This window comes from Pristiophorus japonicus, chromosome 8 (genome assembly GCF_044704955.1).
Source record: "Pristiophorus japonicus isolate sPriJap1 chromosome 8, sPriJap1.hap1, whole genome shotgun sequence".
NCBI classification, from domain to species: domain Eukaryota; kingdom Metazoa; phylum Chordata; class Chondrichthyes; family Pristiophoridae; genus Pristiophorus; species Pristiophorus japonicus.
Genome location: NC_091984.1, coordinates 78,748,191 through 78,767,964, shown reverse-complemented (window position 1 = coordinate 78,767,964; position 19,774 = coordinate 78,748,191). Strand labels below are relative to the sequence as shown.

The 19,774-nt window shown below is 51.3% G+C and overlaps 1 protein-coding gene across 1 annotated transcript in view; it reads left to right on the top strand.

The window, feature by feature from the left end:
* The first annotated feature begins 16,080 nt into the window (after positions 1-16,080).
* prkaa2 (protein kinase, AMP-activated, alpha 2 catalytic subunit) overlaps positions 16,081-19,774 on the top strand; it is a 52,542-nt gene continuing 48,848 nt past the window's right edge. Inside the window, exons 1-2 of the mRNA XM_070886950.1 lie at positions 16,081-16,200; positions 17,619-17,760. Of these exons, the coding sequence (XP_070743051.1) occupies positions 16,107-16,200; positions 17,619-17,760 (236 nt within the window). The 5' untranslated portion in view covers positions 16,081-16,106. The remainder of the gene's footprint in view (positions 16,201-17,618; positions 17,761-19,774) is intronic.

Sequence of the window (19,774 nt, the reverse complement as noted above, 5' to 3'; positions counted from 1 at the left end):
GACCCCTGTAGGACAGCACTCGGAGCAGTCCTGTCCAGCGCCCTAGGCGAGCGGCGACCTTGGCCTCCAGCTCCTGCCAGTTCGCCGGCCAGGCTTCCTCGTCGGGGCTAAGGTAGACTCCCAGATAGAGGAGATGGGTCGTGCTCCAGGCAAAAGGCCTGAGCTCCTCCGGCAGGGAGTCCACCCGCCACTGACCCACCAGGAGTCCGGAACATTTCTCCCAGTTGATCCTGGCGGAGGACGCGGCCGAGTAAATCTCCTGGCACTCACGCATCCTCCGCAGGTCAGCGGGATCCTCTACCGCGAGGAGCACGTCATCGGCGTAAGCCGAGAGGACGACCTCCACGCCCGGCCCTTGCAGAGCCAGTCCCGTCAACCTCGTCCGCAAGAGGCGCAGGAAAGGCTCCACGCAAACGGCGTATAACTGGCCGGACATGGGGCATCCCTGGCGCACCCCTCTCCTAAAGCGAAGGGGCGCCGTCAAGGACCCGTTAACCTTAATCAGACACTCCGCGGCGGCGTACAAAAGTCGGATCCGGGCGACGAAATGCGTCCCGAACCCGAAAGCGCGCAGAGTTCCGAGCAGATAGTCGTGATCCACCCTGTCGAACGCCTTCTCTTGGTCGAGGGATAGGAAGGCGACCGACAGACCAGCCTCCTGGGAGCAATGGATGAGGTCCCGGACCAGATGGATGTTGTCGTGGATTGTCCGGCCCGGGACCGTGTATGACTGGTCGGGGTGGATCATGTGGTCCAGCACGGCACCAAGGCGAGCAGACATCGCCCTGGCGAAGATTTTGTAGTCCGTGCTGAGGAGGGAGACCGGGCGCCAGTTCTTAAGGAGGCGGAGATCGCCCTTCTTAGGCAGCAGGACGATGACTGCCCTGCGCCAAGAGAGGGGCATCTCCCCGGTCGCCAGACTTTCCCCCAGGACCCGCGCGTAGTCGCTCCCCAGGACGTCCCAGAACGCCCTGTGGAACTCCACGGTCAGCCCGTCCAGCCCCGGGGATTTTCCCCTCGAGAGCCGGGCGAGGGCACCGGTCAGCTCCGCCAGGCTTAGTGGAGCTTCCAGATTTTCGGCGCCCTCCGGGCCGACCTTCGGCAGGTCCTCCCACAAAACTCTACGCGCTTCCTCGCTGGACGGATCCGGAGAGAACAGAGCCCCGTAATATTCACGGACCCTGTTGTTGACGCCCTCCGGATCCGAGACGAGAGAGCCGTCGTCGGCCAGCAGCGTCAAGAGCTGCTTACGGACACTCTGCCTTTTTTCCAGCGAGTAGAAGAAGGGGGAGCCGCGGTCCAGATCCCGCAGGAACCGGATCCGCGACCTCACGAACGCGCCTCGGGACCCGACGAGCTGCAGGTCCTTCAGCGCGGCCTTCTTCGCTTCGTACACCGTCCGCAGGGCCGGGTCCTGGACGACTTGACCGAGACGGGCTTCCAGGTCGAGCACCTCTTTTTCTAGGCGCCCGACTCTGGCCGCCCGCCTCTTGGTCGACCCCCTCGCGTACTCTTGACAGAAGACGCGGACGTGAGCCTTGCCCACGTCCCACCATAGCCTCAAGGAGGGGAAGCCCCCCTGCTTCCTTCTCCAGTCGGACCAGAATCGACGGAACGAGTCCTGGAACCGCACGTCCTCCAGCAGCCGGTTGTTAAAGTGCCAGTACGCGGACCCCGTCCTCGCGCGGAGCGAAGCGAGCTCCGCCCACACCAGGTGGTGGTCCGAACACGGCACCGGCCGCATGGAGGCCGCCGGGACGCAGGAAACGTACGCCCGAGACACGTAAAGGCGGTCGACTCTAGACCATCCAACCCCAGGCCTCACCCAAGTAAAGGCGCTGGAGTCGGGGTGGAGATTTCGCCAGACGTCCACCAAGTCGAAGGACCCGACCAGGTCCCTCAACTTCTCCATCGCCGTCATGCACTGCGGGGCACCGGAGCGGTCCCTCGCCTCGAGGGTGCAGTTAAAATCCCCCCCGAGGACAATGCAGTCGCCGACGTCGACGGAGCCAAGAAGAGCGGACACCTCTTCAAAGAAGCGCGTTTGCTGCGGGCCGGGATGAGGGGCGTACACGTTCACGAGATGGAGCGGCACGTCCCCCAGGCGAACCGTTACGTGCAGCAAGCGGCCTGGCACGGGCTCCTCGACCCCCAAGATCTCCGGCTGAAAATGCGGGCCCAGCAAGATGGCCACCCCACTAGAAATGGCGGTGAGGTGGCTCATGCGGACCTCTCCTTGCCATTCCAGGAGCCACGTGGCTTCGTCTCCCGGAACGGTGTGGGTTTCTTGCAGGAAGCACACCGCATATTTCCCCTCCCGCAGGAGCGAAAAATTGTCAAATCTACGGCGTGCCCCTCTGCCGCCGTTGATGTTGAGGCTGGCTATGGTTATCTTCATGGCAAAAGCATAGTGCAACCTCTACCTTAACCTATTGTGGGGGAGGGAGCGGAGTCTTTTGTTGAACTCCGCTCCCTCCGCAGCCCAGCGAGGAGTCCCTCGAGCTCGCGCAGCTCAAGGTGCTGCTCCTTTGTCAAGGGCCCGCCCGCGGCCAAGGTTTTAACGGCGGCGCGGACGGACCCCTTGATCAGCTCCGGCTCGGACCATTTTTCCAGGGCCAGTCGGGCTTGGTCGCGGCGACCCCGGCTCTGGGCCAAAAAGTCCCGGAGTTCCTTTGCAGGAACGAGGAGGGCCTCAGCGGCGGCCGCGAGCAGATCCACCGCCTCACTGGCGGTGGTCTCTAGGTCTTCACCCGCGTCCCCCACCGAGTCCCCGTCCTCCTCCGGGAGGTGGCCGCCAGCAGCCGGCCCATCGACCGCACAAGGTACGGCAAATGAACCGGCCGCTCCAACCGGCCCTGGCACTGCCCCGATCCCACCCCCAGGATCGTCGGCAGAGGAGTCCCCACTGGGCTCTTTTAAAAATGGTGCTGGGTCGGGAAATGACAGCGGAAGGGGTTCCCCCTCCGCCCCAGGAACCGGAGAACAAGGAGAGACCCGGCCATAGGAAATCCCCAGGCCCTCCAAGTGCTCCAGCTCCAAAGTAAGGGGCGAGGGTGGGTGTTCCTCCCCCCCCCCGCTGCCACCCCCCGGCCCAGCATCTACAGTGTCATCGTTATTTGTTTGTATTTCTGCCGGGTCGAGCGACTCCCGGGGGAAGTTGGATAATAGCCGGGCGGGCTCAGGTTCGGCCTTTTCGGCCCCGCCCGCCTCGGTCCCCGGGACGCCCGACCCGGCGGCTACGCATTCTTCCACTGGCCCCACGCCCCCCACGACAGGCAGATCTTCCACGCCCTCCCCAGGAGGCAGCGGCTGGGCAGCCTCGACTGCCTCACCCTCCCCGGGGAAAGACTCCTCGCGCCTGCAGCGCAATTTGGGGGCGCTGGTGGGGGACGCGGGACACGCGGCGGGCACCGCCTCCTCCGCGGAGGGATGTTGTTCCCCCTCCGCCTCATTGGGGCGGTGCCTCTTTTTGTTCCTGGGGGCGCGCGGAGTCAGGGAGACCTCCATGTCTGCCGAGGCCTCCCGCTCCGCCCCCCCCTTTTCCTTTTCTTGCCCGCGCCTGGGCCCCTCTGTGGTATTATTCAAGGGCCCGGGCACGGGCTCGGGGCACCCCGCGCTCGCCGGTGACTGGGTTGGGCTGAGCGCGGTGGTCAAACTTTCCGGCGCACCGAGGGGACCCGCCTCTAGATGTTTCTCCTTCTTCCGCGCCTTCTTTCCGCTCGGACGCTCTCCCTCCCCCCCGCCGGAGGCCCTGAAAACAAAGGCCTCCGACGATGCCCGCGCACCCATGGCTCCCGGCACGCGGACGCAACTAGGGGGAGGGGTGGCGGCGGCGCCAGCTATGGCCGCCTTCGGTGGTTTGGCGGCCTTGGAGGCGGGGCAGTTCTTACGAACGTGCCCCACCTCCCTGCAGGCATGGCACCGCACGCCGTCCGACGTCCAGAAGACGCGGTAGGCAGTCCCCTCGTGCACCACATTAAAGTGCCCTTCTGTCATGTCCTCCCGCGCCAGCCGGACAAAGAGCTGGCGGCGGAAGGAGAACACGTGGCGCAGGCTGTTCTCCCTGAGGCCGAGCGGTATGGGGTTGATCCCCGACCTTACCTCCCCCAGTTGGTGTAGGTGAGGGAGGAGGAGCTCAGCGGAAACAAAGGGCGGGACGTTTGACACGATGACCCTCTGCGCGGTGGCCTCGAGAGGGTCCACCGGCAGGAACGTCCCGCCCACCGTGAGCCCCTTTTCAAGGGCCAGGGACACCGCCCGCTCCGACCCCAGGAAGAACACGGCCTTCCCAGACATCTTGGAGGCTGCGACAATGGCCGAGGGGCCGACTACCCCAGCCATCGCCCGCACGCACTCCTCGATGGTCATTGTGGGGTGAGTGTAGCTCTTGACCCCGTGTTTTTTCGTAATTAACCTAAATGGTGGCAGGGCAGCGGGTGGCGCAGGAGGGGCCGTGGAAGCGGTTGCCACCTGCGCATACGTCCTTGCTGGCCCTGCCACCGGCGTGGATGGGGTCGCCATCACGGGGTCCCTTTAAGGGCTACACCCACCCCAAAGTCACAGGCCTTAATGGTCTTAATTGGCCTCGTAAATTAACTGAGCAGAGGAGCCCTTAACGAGGCACCTCTCCCCTCGTTGACAATTGGGGAGAGGCCTTGCTCCCTCTGCTCAGTTGTCTTAATTGGTTTTTTTTTATTAATTTGGAAGGAAAGGGTTCTCAGAGAGAGAGGGGAGAAACAGAGGGTAACGGAGAAAGAGAGAGGGGGGTGGGAAGGGGGGGGGGCTGCGAGGGCAGGTCTCCCCTCGCAGCTGTGGGTGGGTGCACTCCCCAGATGGCAAAACACAAAAGTCTTTGGGGTGGTCTTCAGGTGGGGGGAGAAGATGTCTTCACCTGGGGTAGCTGGAGCCACCAGGCACTCCTAACGATCTTTAATTGGGTGATTGATGACAATCTTCAGCCTGGTAGCTCCAGCTATCCCAGGCTAGGCAAATGTGGGGGGGGTGGGGGGGGTTCCAATTGTGGGGGGGGCCCAGTTGTAAACACAGCCCCCACGCACACTACCACACACACACACACCCCCCGCGATGTTCCGGCCCTCAGTAGTCTTCTTTCCTCCCCCCACCGATACAACAAAGTCTGTTTGGGGAAATGCACCCACACCCACCTGTAGAAATGTAGAGTCTCCCTCCTTCCACACTGGATGTTGTTGGTTTTTCCCCCTCTCTCCAACTCCTTGCAGAATGGTAAAAAGATGTTTAATGTTTTCTGTTCTCCTCCTCTCCCTCTGGATAAAAGTTGAAGGTGAAGCCCCTTCCTTCCTTCTCTTCCTGGGCTGGTCTCAGGGCTCTCCAGGCAGGAGCTCAGGTTGATAGCTCCTTCTCTCACTGCTCACAGCTCCTACTGTGCAGGACACGCCTCCACTGCTCCACGATTGGTTCCTTGTGCTTGAAACTCTTTTTGGAGTTCACCTGCAAAACATAAAACATTAAACGGTGCCACCCGACCTGGGTGACACTCCAGACATTTACAAGGCCCTTTTTTTTTTTCCCCCTTTTTTTTTTGTGTTTTTCTTTTTTTGGTTTTTTTTTTTGGGCACTAAAATCACAATTTTCCCCAGTGCCCCCTATAAAAGGGAAGGGGGACACTAAAAGCACCGGCAATTAAAACAAATTAAACTTAAAAACGTAAAATCAAATTAAAATTTGGTTGCCGGGCGTGATGATGCACTCCAGTCCCTCCGGTGCCCACCTCTCGCGGAAGGCTTCCTTGTGCTTGAATCCCAAAAAGTTAGTTTGCAGGTGGAGCAGGTAATCAGGAAGGCAAATGGAATGTTGGTCTTTATTGCAAGGGGGATAGAGTATAAAAGCAGAGAAGTCCTGCTACAACTGTACAGGGTATTGCTGAGGTCACAGCTAGAGTACTGCCTAGTTTTGGTCTCCGTATTTAAGGAAGGATATACTTGCATTGGAGGCTGTTGAGAGAAGGTTCACTAGATTGATTCCAGAGATGATGGGGGTTGACTTATGAGGAAAGGTTGAGTAGGTTGGGCCAATACACATTGGAATTCAGAAGAATGAGAGGTGATCTTATTGAAACTTATAAGATAATGAGGGGGCTCGACATGGTGGATGCAGAAAGGATATTTCCACTCATAGGGGAAACTAAAACTAGGGGACATAGTCTTAGAATAAGGGGCCGCCCATTTAAAACTGAGATGAGGAGAAATTTCTTCTCTCAGAGGGTTGTAAATCTGTGGAATTCTCTGCACAAGAGGGCTGTGGAGGCTGGGTCATTGAATATATTTAAGGCGGAGATAGACAGATTTTTGAGCGATAAAGGAGTAAAGGGTTATGGGGAGCGGGCAGGGAAGTGGAGCTGAGTCCATGATCAGGTCAGCCATGATCTTATTGAATGGCGGAGGAGGCTTGAGGGGCCAAATGGCCTGCTCCTATTTCTTATGTTCTTATGTTCCACATATATGCTGACAACAGCCAGCTGTACCTCACCAGCACCTCTTTCGACCCCTCCACTGCCTCTAATTAGTCATGCTGCTTGACCAACATCCAGGATTGCACGACCAGAAATTTCCTCCAAATAAATATTGGGAAGAGTGAAGCCATTGTGATTGGTCCACACAACAGTTCCGTTCTCTAGCCACCAACTCCATCCCTCTCCTTGGTCACTTTCTGAGGCTGAACCAGGCTGTTCACATCCATGGCATCCTATTTGACCCCGAGTTGCTCTTTCAACCCCATAGCCTTTCCAGCACTAAGACTGCCTACTTCCATCGCCATAACATTGCCTAGCTCCACCCCTGCCTCAGCTCATCTGCTGCTGAAACCCACATCCATGTATTTGTTACCTCTAAACGAAATTATTCCAATGTTCTCCTGGCCTTGCATCCACCTTTCACTCTCTGTAAACTTAAGCTCATCCAAAACTCTGCTGCTCCTATCCTAACTCGCACCAGGTTCCATTCACCCATCACCCTGCTGATGTACATTGGATCCCAGAGTGGCTATGTCCCAATTAAAAAATTCTCATTCTTGTTTTCAAATCCCTCCACGGCCTCATACCTCTCTATCTCTGTAACCTCCTCCAACCCTGCAACTCTCCGAGATATCGGTGCTCCTCCAATTCTGGCCTCTTGTGCACCCCGATTTTTTTTTCCATCATTGGCGGCCATGCCTTTAGCTGCCTAGGCCCTCAGTCTGGAATTCCCTCCCTAAATCCCTCTTTAAGATGTTGATTAAAACCTACCTCTTTGACAAACCTGTCCCAATATCTTCTTGATGTCAAATTTTGTTTGATAATCACTCCCGAGAAGCACCTTGAGATGTTTACTACGTTAAAGGTGCTATATAAATACAAGTTGTTGTTGTCAGGACTGTGGGGATGGGTGAGGTTTGCAGACCCAATTTTGGAAAGGGTTATATATTAAAAAGAGTAAAATTGTGGAATGAAATAGGGAAGGAGAGTAGGAGAGTAATAAGATCTGTTTTTGAACGCGGGAGCAGGAGCAGCTGCGACTTGAAAAAGAGCTAGTTGGGAGCAGCACAAACGGACCTGTGAGGTAAGAGAAAAATAAAATCAAAGTGTGACGTTGACGTCACAGGAAAGCAGGTAAGTGATTAGTTGGTGAGGTATTTCTCTCTTTTTTCTAAACTTGGGCATTGGTTTAAATTAAGAGCCATGACTACAGATTAAAAACTATACATAGATAATTGAAAGTTCAAAACTTGAAAACACAATTAGTTAAAAAAAACAATAGAGATGGCAGGGCAGGCGATGTGTTGCAGCTGTGGCATGTGGGAGCTGGTGGACACCAGTGTGATCCACGGCGACCACATCTGCAATAAGTGTTGGCAGCTCGAGGAACTTCAGGTCAGAATTGATGAGCTTGAGTCCGAGCTTCAGACACTGTGATACATCAGGGAGGGGGAGAGTTACCTGGACACTCTGTTCCAGCAGGCAGTCACACCCCTTAGGTTAAATAATTCAAATTAGGTCTGTGGTCAGGGAGAGGAGGGTGTGACTATGAGTGAGGCAGGTATGGGGATCCAGAGGTAGCATTAGAGGAGCCTTGTTCCTTGCAATTGTCCAATAGGTATGAGGTGTTTACTCGCTGTGTGGACGAGAGCAGGGGCTGCAGGGAGGATGAGCAAACTGACCACAACACCATGGTACAGGGGGCCATTCAAGTTAGGGAACTAAAACAAAATGTTGTAGTGGTAGGGGACAGTATAGTCAGGGGGATAAATACTATTCTCTGCAGCCGAGAGCGTGCGTCCCGAAGATTGTGTTGCTTGCCCGGTGCCAGGATTAAGGACATCTCCTCTGGGCTGGAGAGGAACTTGGAGTGGGAGGGGAAAGATCCAGTTGTCGAGGTTCACATAGAAACTATTATATATCATCCCCTGGAGTCCCAAGGGATCCCACAATTCTTTGGGAGCACCTGTACATAAGGAGGCCTCACAGGTTGGAGAGGCACTCTGGAGACCTGAATAAAGGAATACGGTCACACATTACTTTGAGCTTACAGTATCTGGTTAGATTCTTTATTCAAGACATAACCACTGGCGACGAGATACAGATGACGAACCCCACCGCAACAATGCAGAGAATCGTGGGCATCATGGAGAAATTTTTGGAGGGAGATGATTGGGAAACCTTCGTGGAGCGACTTGACCAATACTTTGTGGCCAACGAGCTGGAAGGAGAAGCGAATACTCCCAAACGAAGGGCGATTCTCCTCATTATTTGCGGGGCACCAACGTATGGCCTCATGAAAAATCTGCTCGCTCCAGTGAAGCCCACAGAGGAGTCGTACGATGATTTGTTCACACAGGTCCGGGAGCATCTAAACACGAAGGAAAGCGTTCTGATGGCGAGGTACCGATTCTACACGTACAAGAAGTCTGAAGGCCAGGAAGTGGCGAGCTACGTCGCCGAGCTAAGGAGCCTTGCAGGACATTGTGAATTTGAAGGACACTTGGAGCACATGCTCAGGGACTTCTTTGTACTTGGCATTGGCCATGAAGTAATAGTTCGCAAACTTTTGACTGTAGAGACCCCAACCTTGAGTGAGGCCACAACGATAGCCCAGGCGTTCATCACCACCAGTGACAATACCAAACAAATCTGTCAGTACACGAGTGCTGCTACAAGTACTGTGAACGAAGTAATGTTGTTTTCGAATTGTAATGTACAGGGCAGGACTCACATGCCTGCAGCTGTACGTCCGCAGATGTCTGAGAGTCCACCATCAAGGATGGTGAATGCAAGGCCATTAACACCTTGTTGGTGCTGTGGGGGTGATCATCGCTTCCATTCATGCCGCTTCAAAGGATACGTTTGCAAGGGCTATGGAACAATGGGACACCTCCAACATATGTGCAGACGAGCTACAAACCCTGCTAATCCTGCAAACCACCATGTTGCAGAGGAGGACAGATCCACGGTGGATCATGGCGAACCAGAGCCTCAGACTGAGGAGGAAGAAGTTTATGGGGTGCACACATTTACCACAAAGTGTCCCCCGATAATGCTGAAGGTTGAATTAAATGGACTCCCGGTGTCAATGGAGCTGGACACGGGCACGAGCCAGTCCATAATGAGCAAAAAGACTTTTGATAAATTGTGGTGCAGCAAGGCCTCAAGGCCAGTCCTGACTCCCATTTGCACTAAACTGAGAACGTACACAAAGGAACTGATTCCCGTAATCGGCAGTGCTACCATAAAGGTCTCCTACGATGGAGTGGTGCACAAGCTACCACTCTGGGTGGTACCGGGCGATGGTCCTACGCTGTTCGGCAGGAGTTGGCTGGGAAAGATATGCTGGAACTGGGACGATGTCTGAGCGCTCTCATCTGTCGATGACACTTCATGTGCCCAGGTCCCAAACAAGTTCCCCTCGCTGTTCGAACCGGGCATCGGGAAGTTCCAAGGAGCAGAAGTGCAGATCCACTTCATTCCAGGGGCGCAACCCATTCATCACAAGGCAAGAACGGTACCATACATGATGAGAGAGAGGCTGGAGATCGAGCTAGACCGGCTGCAACGAGAGGGCATCATTTCGCCGATCGAATTCAACGAGTGGACCAGTCCGATTGTTCCGGTCCTCAAGGAAGACGGCACCGTCAGAATCTGTGGTGATTACAAAGTAACTATCAATCGTTTCTCCCTCCAAGATCAATACTCGCCACCAAAGGCAGACAACCTATTTTCAATGCTGGCGGGAGGAAAAACGTTCACGAAGCTGGACTTGACCTCGGCCTACATGACGCAGGAGCTGGAGGAATCATTGAAGGGCCTCACCTGCATCAACACGCACAAAGGTCTCTTCATTTACAACAGATGCCTGTTTGGGATTCGATCAGCCGCAACGATATTCCAGAGAAACATGGAAAGCTTGCTGAAGTTGGTCCCGCACACTGTGGTCTTCCAGTACGACATCTTGGGGGTTGCAGGTCGGGACACCGTCAAGCACTTGCACAACGTGGAGGAGGTTCTTAGTCAGCTTAATCATGTGGGGCTCAGGCTAAAACGCTCGAAGTGTGTTTTCCTGGCACCTTAAGTGGAGTTCCTGGGGAGAAGAATCGTGGCAGACGGCATCAGGCCCACCGATTCGAAGATGGAGGCAATCAAGAACGCACCGAGACCGCAGAACGTGATGGAGCTGCGGTCGTTTCTAGGACTCCTGAACTACTTTGATAACTTCTTACCAGGTCTTAGCACACTGTTAGAACCATTGCATTCTTTACTGCGTAAAGGAGATGAATAGGTAGGGGTAAAAGCCAAGAAAATGCCTTTGAGAAAGCTAGGAAACTGTTATGCTCAAACAAATTGCTTGTGTTGTACGATCCATGTAAATGTTTAGTACTAGCATGTGATGCGTCGTCATATGGTGTCGGGTGAGTGTTGCAACAAGCTAATGAATCTGGGAAATTGCAACCGGTTGCTTATGCATCCAGAAGTCTGTCTAAGGCTGAGAGGGCCTACAACATGATCGAAAAAGAAGCGTTAGCGTGTGTGTATGGGGTAAAGAAAATGCATCAATATTTGTTTGGGCTCAAATTTGAATTGAAAACCAACCATAACCCACTGATATCCCTCTTTTCTGAAAGTAAGGGGATAAATACGAATGCATCGGCCCGCATCCAGAGATGGGCGCTCACGTCGTCTGCATACAACTACGCCATCCGCCACAGGCCAGGCACAGAAAACTGTGCCGATGCTCTCAGTAGGCTGCCATTGCCCACCACAGTGGTGGAGATGGCACAGCCCGCAGATTTAGTTATGGTAATGGAAGCATTCGAGAGTGAGCAGTCACCTGTTACCGCCCGACAGATTAGAACCTGGATGAGCCAGGACCCCTGACTATCCTTAGTAAAAAAACTGCATGCTCGACGGGAGTTGGTCGAGTGTCCCATTAGAGATGCAAGAAGAAATAAAGCCGTACCAGCGGTGCAGAGATGAAATGTCCATACAGGCAGACTGCCTCCTATGGGGTAATTGGGTAGTGGTGCCAAAAAAGGCCAGGGACACTTTCATTAGTGACCTCCACAGTACCCACCAAGGCATTGTAATGATGAAAGCGATAGCCAGATCCCACGTGTGGTGGCCCGTATCGATGCAGACTTAAGAGTCCTGCGTGCACAGATGTAACGCATGTTCACAGTTAACCACGCACCCAAGGAGGTGCCACTATGTTTATGGTCCTGGCCCGCCAAACCGTGGTCCACGGTCCATGTCGACTATGCAGGCCCATTTTTGGTAAAAATGTTTCTTGTGGTCGTAGATGTGTACTCCAAATAGATTGAATGTGAGATAATGTCGGTAAGCACGTCCGCTGTCACCATTGAAAGCCTGCGGGCCAGGTTTGCCTTGCATGGCCTGCCTGATGTCCTTGTGAGTGACAATGGGCCATGCTTCACCAGTGCCGAGTTCAAAGAGTTCATGATCCGCAATGGGATCAAACATGTCACATCTGCTCCGTTTAAACCAGCATCCAATGGTCAGGCAGAGCGAGCAGTGCAAACAATCAAGCAGAGCTTGAAGAGGGTAACTGAAGTCTCATTGCAGACTCACCTATCCCAAGTCCTGCTTAGTTACTGCACAAGACCCCACTCGCTCACTGGGGTTCCCCCCGCTGAACTGCTCATGAAAAGGGCATTTAAGACAAGGCTCTCGTTAGTCCACCCTGATCTACACGAACAGGTAGAGAGCAGGCGGCTTCAACAGAATACATATCATGATGGCGATGTGTCACGTGAAATCGAGAATAATGATCCTGTATTTGTGTTGAACGATGGACAAGGTCCCAAGTGGCTTCCTGGCATTGTCGTGGCCAGAGGGGAGTAGGGTGTTTCTGGTCAAACTTTCAAATGGACTCACCTGCAGGAAACACTTGGACCAAACCAAACTCAGATTCACGGACTATCCAGAACAACCCACAATAGGCTCTACCTTTTTCAACCCTCCAACACATACACAAGTGGCAACCGACACAGCGGTTGACCATGAAGCAGAACCCATCACCTGCAGCAGCCCAGCAGGACTCACCACACCCAGCAGCCTGGCAAGGCCAGCTGCGCAGCAGCCCAGCAAGGGCCCAACAAACGACTCACCAAAACCAGCATTTGTACCGAGACGATCAACCAGGGAAAGGAAGGCTCCAAATCGACTCACATTGTAAATAGTTAACACTATTGACTTTGGGGGAGGGGGGAGTGTTGTTATATATGTAAACCTGTAAATATCTTGTTTAACCACCAGACGGCTCATCCCCTGGAGTCCCAAGGGATCCCACAATCCCTTGGGAGCACCTGTACATAAGGAGGCCTCACAGGCTGGAGAGGCACTCTGGAGACCTGAATAAAGGACTACGGTCACACATTATTTTGAGCTCACAGTATCTGGTCAGACTCTTTATTCGAGACATAACAGGTACCAATGGCATAGGTAGGACAAAGAAAGAGGTTCTGCTGAGGGAGTATGAGCAACTAGGCGCTAAATTAAAAAGCAGAACCACAAAGGTAATAATCTCTGGATTACTATCTGAGCCATGAGCAAATGTGCATAGGGTAAATAAGATCAGAGAGATGAACACGTGGCTCAAAGATTAGTGTGGGAGACATGGGTTTCGATTCATGGGGCACTGGCACCAGTACTGGGTTAAGAGGGAGCTGTTCCGTCAGGACGGGCTTCATTTGAACCATGCGGGGACCAGTATCCTGGTGAATCGAATAACTAGGGCTGTAGAATAAATAGTGGGTTAATAAATAAATAAATAGTTGATGTGAGTGGAAATTTAAAAAGTCAAGGGAGAAGGCAACACTGTAGGGTGGCGATAGGGGTAATGATACCAGAGTGTGACAGGAAGGAACAGAGCCGATAAACATAAGAGTGCATCAGAAAGTGGGGTCAGAGCTCTTTATCTGAATGCCGCAGCATTCGTAACAAGACAGATGAGCTGACAGCACAAATAGAAATAAATGAGTATGATCTGATAGCCTTTACTGAGACGTGGTTGCAAGGCAGCCAAGGCTGGAAACTGAATATTCAGGGGTATTTGACAATTCGGAAGGATAGGCAGAAAGAAAAAGGAGGTGGGGTAGCTCTGTTAATAACGGCTATCAGAGTGCAGTAGTGAGAAATGATATTGGCTCAAAACATCAAGATGTAGAATCAGTTTGGGTGGAGGTAAGAAATAATAAGGGAAATAAGTCACTGGTGGGAGTAGTCTATAGGCTCCCTAATAAATCAAGAAATAATGGAGGCTTGTAAGAAAGATACTGCAATAATCATGGGCAATTTTAATCTTTATATAGATTGGACAAATCAAATTGGCAAAGGTAGCCTTGAGGATGAGTTCATTGAGTGTATTCGCAAAGGTTTCTTAAAACAATATGTTGTGGAACCAACTGGGAGCAGGCTATTTTAGATCTGGTAATGTGTAATGAGAGAAATGGAGATTACAAAATACTGCGGTACAGAGGGATCTGAGGGTCCTTGTACATAAACACAAAAAGTTAGCATGCAGGTACAGCAAGCAATTATAAAGGCAAATGGAATGTTGACTTTTATTGCAAGGGGGATGACGTATAAAAGTAGGGAAGTCCTGCGTTGGTGAGACCACACCTTGGAGTACTATGTAGTTTTGGTCTCCTTATTTAAGGAGGGATATACTTGCATTGGAGGTAGGTCAGAGGAGGTTCACTAGGTTGACTAGTTTTAGAATAAAGGGTCGCCCATTTAAAACAGATAAGGAGAAATTTCTTCTCTCAGAGAGTCATTAATCTTTGGAATTCTCTACCTCAGAGAGCTGTGGAGGCTGGGTCATTGAATATATTTAAGGTGGAGATAGATTTTTGAACGATAAGGGAGTCAAGGGTTATGGGGAGCGGGCAGGGAAGTGGAGTTGAGGCCAAGATCAGATCAACCATTATCTTATTGAATGATGGAGCAGGCTCAAGGGGCCAAATGGCCTACTCCTGCTCATATTTCTTATGTTCTTATGAGTGGAGAGAGGACAGATGGCCAGCAGAAAGGCTGAAGCCAGCAATCAGGAGGTGGTTTAAGTGGGAGCTAGAAGTATAGTTTCAGATTTATTATAAATAGAAAAATAGTATTAAAAGATGAATTCTGGCAGTGAAAGGAAGAGCAAAAATTCAATTCTGAGTAAATTTACCTGAATGGACTGTGGAGACAGGGAAGCTGTGGGGTTCATCATAGCTTAAGGATTCAAAGGCTCTGAACGTGTTTGAATAATAGAGCTGTAGGTTTGGGGACTGGAACTTTTGACGCTCCATCTAGTGGTACAAATGCAGCTGCAGATATGACTCGGATTCATGACATTTTGTAGCTGCTCACTAAATAATGGAAAATCCTACTGACATACTACCTGGAAGCATGCCAGAAATGGGGATGTACAATTAAGGAGTGCTTGACGTACAAACCAAACTTTCATCATGAGGAATAGTGCATGCAGCAAACTTTGACTGGTTGACATTACTGTCCTCATCCCTCATGTGACCACTTGTTTGTGCATTTCCATCTTCAAGATGGTGCAACCTTGTGAACAAAACTTTAGCACAGTAAAATTTTTAATAAAAATATTCCGTAGTACAAGGTTAAGTGACAATTGGGGTTTATTCAACAGAGTAACCAGACCATCATTTTCCGCTGAATTACTGAACTTTTTCGCAATTCACTCAGAGGCACTCAAGCCTCTCCCTCTTTTACAGAGACAGTGTCTCCCCTCCCCTATCTTCAGAGATGCTCTTTCCCCCTCCAGTTTGCAAAGATACAATCTTCCCCTCTGGACTCCCCTTCTTCAATTCAGAGAGGAATTCTCTCTCTCCCTCAAGCTGTAGACTCTGCAGCCTATGCTATAGACAGTCATTTCTGAATGGTGTTAAAAACTAGATCAAGATCAGGAATGCTGCTCAAAGTCTACTCCTACAGTCAAGTGACAGTGCCAGGTACGAGTTGGAGCCGAGGTTAGAGTGGGAACTGCAGAGACCTCCCAAAGTAAATTTGGGGCATTGAATCAGCTCCTGCAGTGGGAGCAGTAAACACATTTCGCTATGTTTAAACATGTGTTTTAACATAAATTTCCCTGCTACTGCCCTCCGATATTGGCAGAGAGGTGCCGATGTTCGGATGAGATGTTAAACCGAGGCCCCGTCTGCTCTCTCAGGTGGAAGTAAAAGATCCCGTGACACTATTTCGAAGAGAAGGAGAGTTATCCCGAGTGTCCTGGCCAATATTTATCCCTCAATCAACATCACTAAAAAACGATTGTCTGGTCATTATCACATTGCTGTTTGTGGGACCATGCTGTGCGCAAATTGGTTGCCACGTTTCCTACAATACAACAGTGACTACGCTTCAAAAAGTACTTCATTGGCATCCAGTGGTCATGAAAGGCGCAAAATAAATGCAAGTTCTTCTTTCTCCGTCCAGGAACTGCAGACCATTGTCTCACTGACTGTCTCAAACATGGCGCCGACTGTTCTCATCCTTCCTTCAAATGTTCACGGACGCCACTTGCCATGCGCGCTGGCCGCGGTGCAGGCTGGGTAGAGGGAATGCCGTAGCCATGGCGGAGAAGCAGAAACATGACGGGCGGGTGAAGATCGGCCATTACATCCTGGGAGACACTCTCGGGGTCGGCACCTTCGGCAAAGTGAAGAGTTAAGTGTCTGCCCGCCAATCTCGGACGGTTATTTAAAAGTGCGTCAGGCGCGCCGGGCCTCCGTGCTTTGGGTCAGTTTGTAGCTGACGTCCTCAGTAAATATTGCAAGGCTCGCCGCCAGTTGCCGGTCAGCGGCTCCAGCGCCTCACTCACCTCCGTGGACAGGGCGTCCCTGAGGGGGGGGGACATCTCCCTCAGTATCGGCTGTTTGTTGGCTCGGTGAGACTAGACCGGAGAACCCCGTCCCACCGTCTCGCTCACTCATTCACCCAACAACCGTTAGTTCCCAAGCCTCCCGCCCACTGCAGCAGTAGCTGGAATGTCGGAACTGCACGTCCCCGGGCCAGCGCGCTCCCAACCTGCAATCAGCGCGCTCCCAATCTGCGCTCCCGCTCCCTGCAATCAGCGCGCTCCCAATCTGCGCTCCCGCTCCCTGCAATCAGCGCGCTCCCAACCTGTACGCACCCCCAACCTGCGCGCCCCCTCCCTGCAAGCTGCGCGCTCCCAGCCTGCGCGCCCCCTCCCTGCAATCTACGCGCTCCCAGCCTGCGCGCCCCCTCTCTGCAAGCTGCGCGCTCCCAGCCTGCGCGCCCCCTCTCTGCAAGCTGCGCGCTCCCAGCCTGCGCGCCCCCTCCCTGCAAGCTGCGCGCTCCCAGCCTGCGCGCCCCCTCTCTGCAAGCTGCGCGCTCCCAGCCTGCGCGCCCCCTCCCTGCAATCAGCGCGCCCCCTCCCTGCAATTTGCGCACCCACGTCCCCGCGACCAGCGCGCCCCCTCCCTGCACTCAGCGCGCTCCCAGCCTGCGCGCCCACTCCCCGCACTCACCAAATTCCCGACCTCCGCATGCCCTCTGCGTGTCGCCACCCCCTTCCGTGCGTCCCTCCCTGCAACCCCTCAACTCATTCCTTTTCCGTCCCTCACATCCACAAATGTTTTTGAGCTGATTATATTAATATGTTGAGGTTAGGTTCGACCTGGTGAGTGTCACAATATTGATTACAGCGTGATGCTCCCCTCTGTGTGCGGCATAAAGCTGAGCATATAGGAGTAAAATGTAAACTGATTTTCAAAAGCTTTGGTTTTAATAATTGATTTGTAATATTGGAACGTATTTTAGCAGCTATTACCTGTTTTAAGCTTCTTAATCAGATGCAGATCCTTTAATATTTTTATGGTTAAATGCTGTGCTCATGTGAGTGAGGTTAATTTTAAGGAATGGAGCACTTGTCATTTCAAAGAGTCAAGCAGTACTCGGCCAGGTACAGGAACCAGCTCCAGTTCAAAGCTCTCAAAACTTTGCTTGCTAGCCTCCATCTCAAGATGTGTTACTTTTTCTTTCCATTTCCCACATCATCCATCCTTCCTTGGATGGAATGGACTAATTCTGAAGTTAAATCCTGATATCTGTCTTTCTTTAGTTGGAGAGCATCAGCTAACAGGACACAAAGTTGCTGTGAAAATTCTGAACAGGCAGAAGATCCGCAATTTGGACGTGGTTGGAAAAATCAAACGGGAAATTCAAAACTTGAAACTCTTCCGCCACCCTCACATTATCAAACTGTGAGTGACATTAATTTGTGTTGTGTGCTGGTAATAAATTAGGTCAGACCCCATCTGGAATACAGTGTTCAGTTTTGGGTACCGCACTTCAGGAAGGATACCAGGGCTTAAAGTTATGAGGTCATGTTGCATAAACTTGGCTTGTATTCCCTTGTTTAGAAGATTATGGTGTGATCCAATTGAGTTATTTAAAATGATAAAGGGTCAGAATTTCTTTGGGGAAACATTCTTTAAATTAGAGCCAAGCCATTTAGGATTGAAATCAGGAAGCACTTTTTCACAAAAGGATAGTTGAAATTCTGAACTCTCCCTCAAAAGGCTGTGGATGCTGAGTCAATCGAAATTTTCATGACTGAGTTTGCTAGATTTTTGTTCGATTAAGGATATGAAAGGGATATGGTTCAAAGGCAAGTAAATGGATCGGAGGTTCAGATTAGCCATGATCTGAGTGAATGACGAAACAGGCCTGAAGGCCTCTCCTGTTCTTGTGTTCCTGGACCTTCCCCAAATAAGTATCTCCCATTTAAACACTGCTAATTACTTTATATATTCATCATAGGCAGTCTCTCAAAATCGAGAAGACTTACTTCCACTCCAAAAGTGAATTCTCAGGTGATTGAACAGTCCAATACGGGAATTACTGTCTCTGTCACAGGCAGTCATTGAAGGAAAGGGTGGGTGGGGAGTCTGGTTTGCCGCACGCTCCTTCCGCTGCTTGCGCTTGTTTTCTGCATGCTCTCGGCGCCGAGACTCGAGGTGCTCAGCGCCCTCCCGGATGCTCTTCCTCCACTTAGGGAGGTCTTTGGCCAGGGTCTCCCAGGTGTTGGTGGGGATGTTGCAATTTATAAAGGAGGCTTTGAGGGTGTCCTTGTAACGTTTCCTCTGCTCACCTTGGGCTCGCTTGCCGTGCAGGAGTCCCGAGTAAAGTGCTTGCTTTGAGAGTCTTCTGTCGGCATGTAGACAATGTGGCCTACCCAGCGGAGCTGGGCGAGTGTGGTCAGTGCTTCAATGCTGGGGATGTTGGCTTGATCAAAAACACCGACGTTGGTGTGTCTGTCCTCCCAGGGGATTTGCAGGATCTTGAGCAGACATTGGTGGTATTTCTCCAGCGATTTGAGATGTCTACTGTATATAGTCCACGTCTCTGAGCCATACAGGAGGGCGGGTATCACTATAGCCCTGTAGACCATAAGCTTGCTGCCAGATTATATATTAGGCCTTCAGGAACAGTACATTCCATGTTCTCCCTACCCTTTGTGCAAAATATTTTTCATGGATTCGCTTTTAACTGGCTAGCTTTCATTTTAATATGTCACAATTTCCCAAATTAAACTTTCAGAAGGACGTTGTTCTCTATCTTCCCTTTCAATTCTTTGCATAAAATCATAATTTCAATCAGATCACCCTTTAAATTCTATGTTCAGTGAGTATAATTATAATTTACCCAGTCTTTTGTTACAGCTCAAACCCATCATCCCACTGTATCCTGGTGAATTATTGCTGGACTTTTTCCAAGGTGTGTATATCCTTCTGAAGTGCAGTGCCCAAAACTGAACCTGATATTTCCAAAGAAGTCTGACCAATGCTGTGTATAACTATACTTACCTACTTACTTACATACTTATATAACCTATTTACTTTTATATTCTGAATTATTTTACGATGAAGCCCAGTGTCCCATTAGTCTTTTTAATTGCTGTTGGTATCTGTGAGCTAGCTTAAATGACTTGGTATCTGTATCTCTAAATTATATTGTGTATGTATTTTGCCCGATGCTTTCTCATTTAGATTATATTCCATTCTGCTATTCTAAAGTCCAAGATTGATCTGCATCACTTTGTAATTTTTCTGCTCTCTTTACATTTCACTATACTTCCTACCATATTATCATCTGTAAAATTGGATACACTTCCTATTCCCAAATTCAATTAAGAGGGAGGGAAAATTAAATGAAAAGCTAGGATCTTAGCAATGACCCCTGGAAGACACTACTTGTAATTGCATACCTATCCAA